Genomic DNA, 468 nt, shown 5'->3' with positions numbered 1-468 from the left:
TCTGAAGTACCTGAGGTCAATTTTCCTGCTGTCACTGTTCTCCTACACCATGGGTCTGTACCTGCTGACAGCCATCAGCCTTGAGAGGTGTGGGTCCATCCTCTGTCCACTCTGGTACCGCTGCCGCCGCCCCGAGCACCTCTCAGGGGTGGTGTGTGTCCTGCTGTGGGCTCTCTCCATCACTGTCATTGCCACAGTGACTTCCTTGTGCCTCTTGCATGAGCATGAGCACTGCCAGGTGGCTGTCATCTCCTTGCATGTCCTCAACCTCATCTTTGCCCCACCCATGGTCATCTCCAATGTGATCCTGTTTGTTAAGGTCCTGTGTGGCTCCAAGCGACGTCAACCTAAGAGGCTCTACATCGTTATCTTCCTTACTGTCCTCTTCTTCCTCATCTTGGGAGTTCCCCTCAGCCTCTTGAGTTTCTGGCTGCAGTTTGACTATGCTATTGTGCCCACTCAGGTTCT

At 53.6% G+C, this 468-nt stretch overlaps 1 protein-coding gene across 1 annotated transcript; it reads left to right on the top strand.

The window, feature by feature from the left end:
* Positions 1 to 4: 4 nt before the first annotated feature.
* On the top strand, positions 5 to 451 carry LOC103810362 (mas-related G-protein coupled receptor member H-like; the record flags this gene model as incomplete). Its single annotated transcript, XM_009083260.1, has 1 exon — positions 5 to 451. A coding segment is annotated over one exon (447 nt), but the record flags the coding sequence as incomplete, so codon positions are not given.
* Positions 452 to 468: the final 17 nt, after the last annotated feature.

This window comes from Acanthisitta chloris, unplaced genomic scaffold (assembly GCF_000695815.1).
Source record: "Acanthisitta chloris isolate BGI_N310 unplaced genomic scaffold, ASM69581v1 C16214176, whole genome shotgun sequence".
NCBI lineage: Eukaryota > Metazoa > Chordata > Aves > Passeriformes > Acanthisittidae > Acanthisitta > Acanthisitta chloris.
This window is presented reverse-complemented; position numbering and strand designations above follow the sequence as displayed.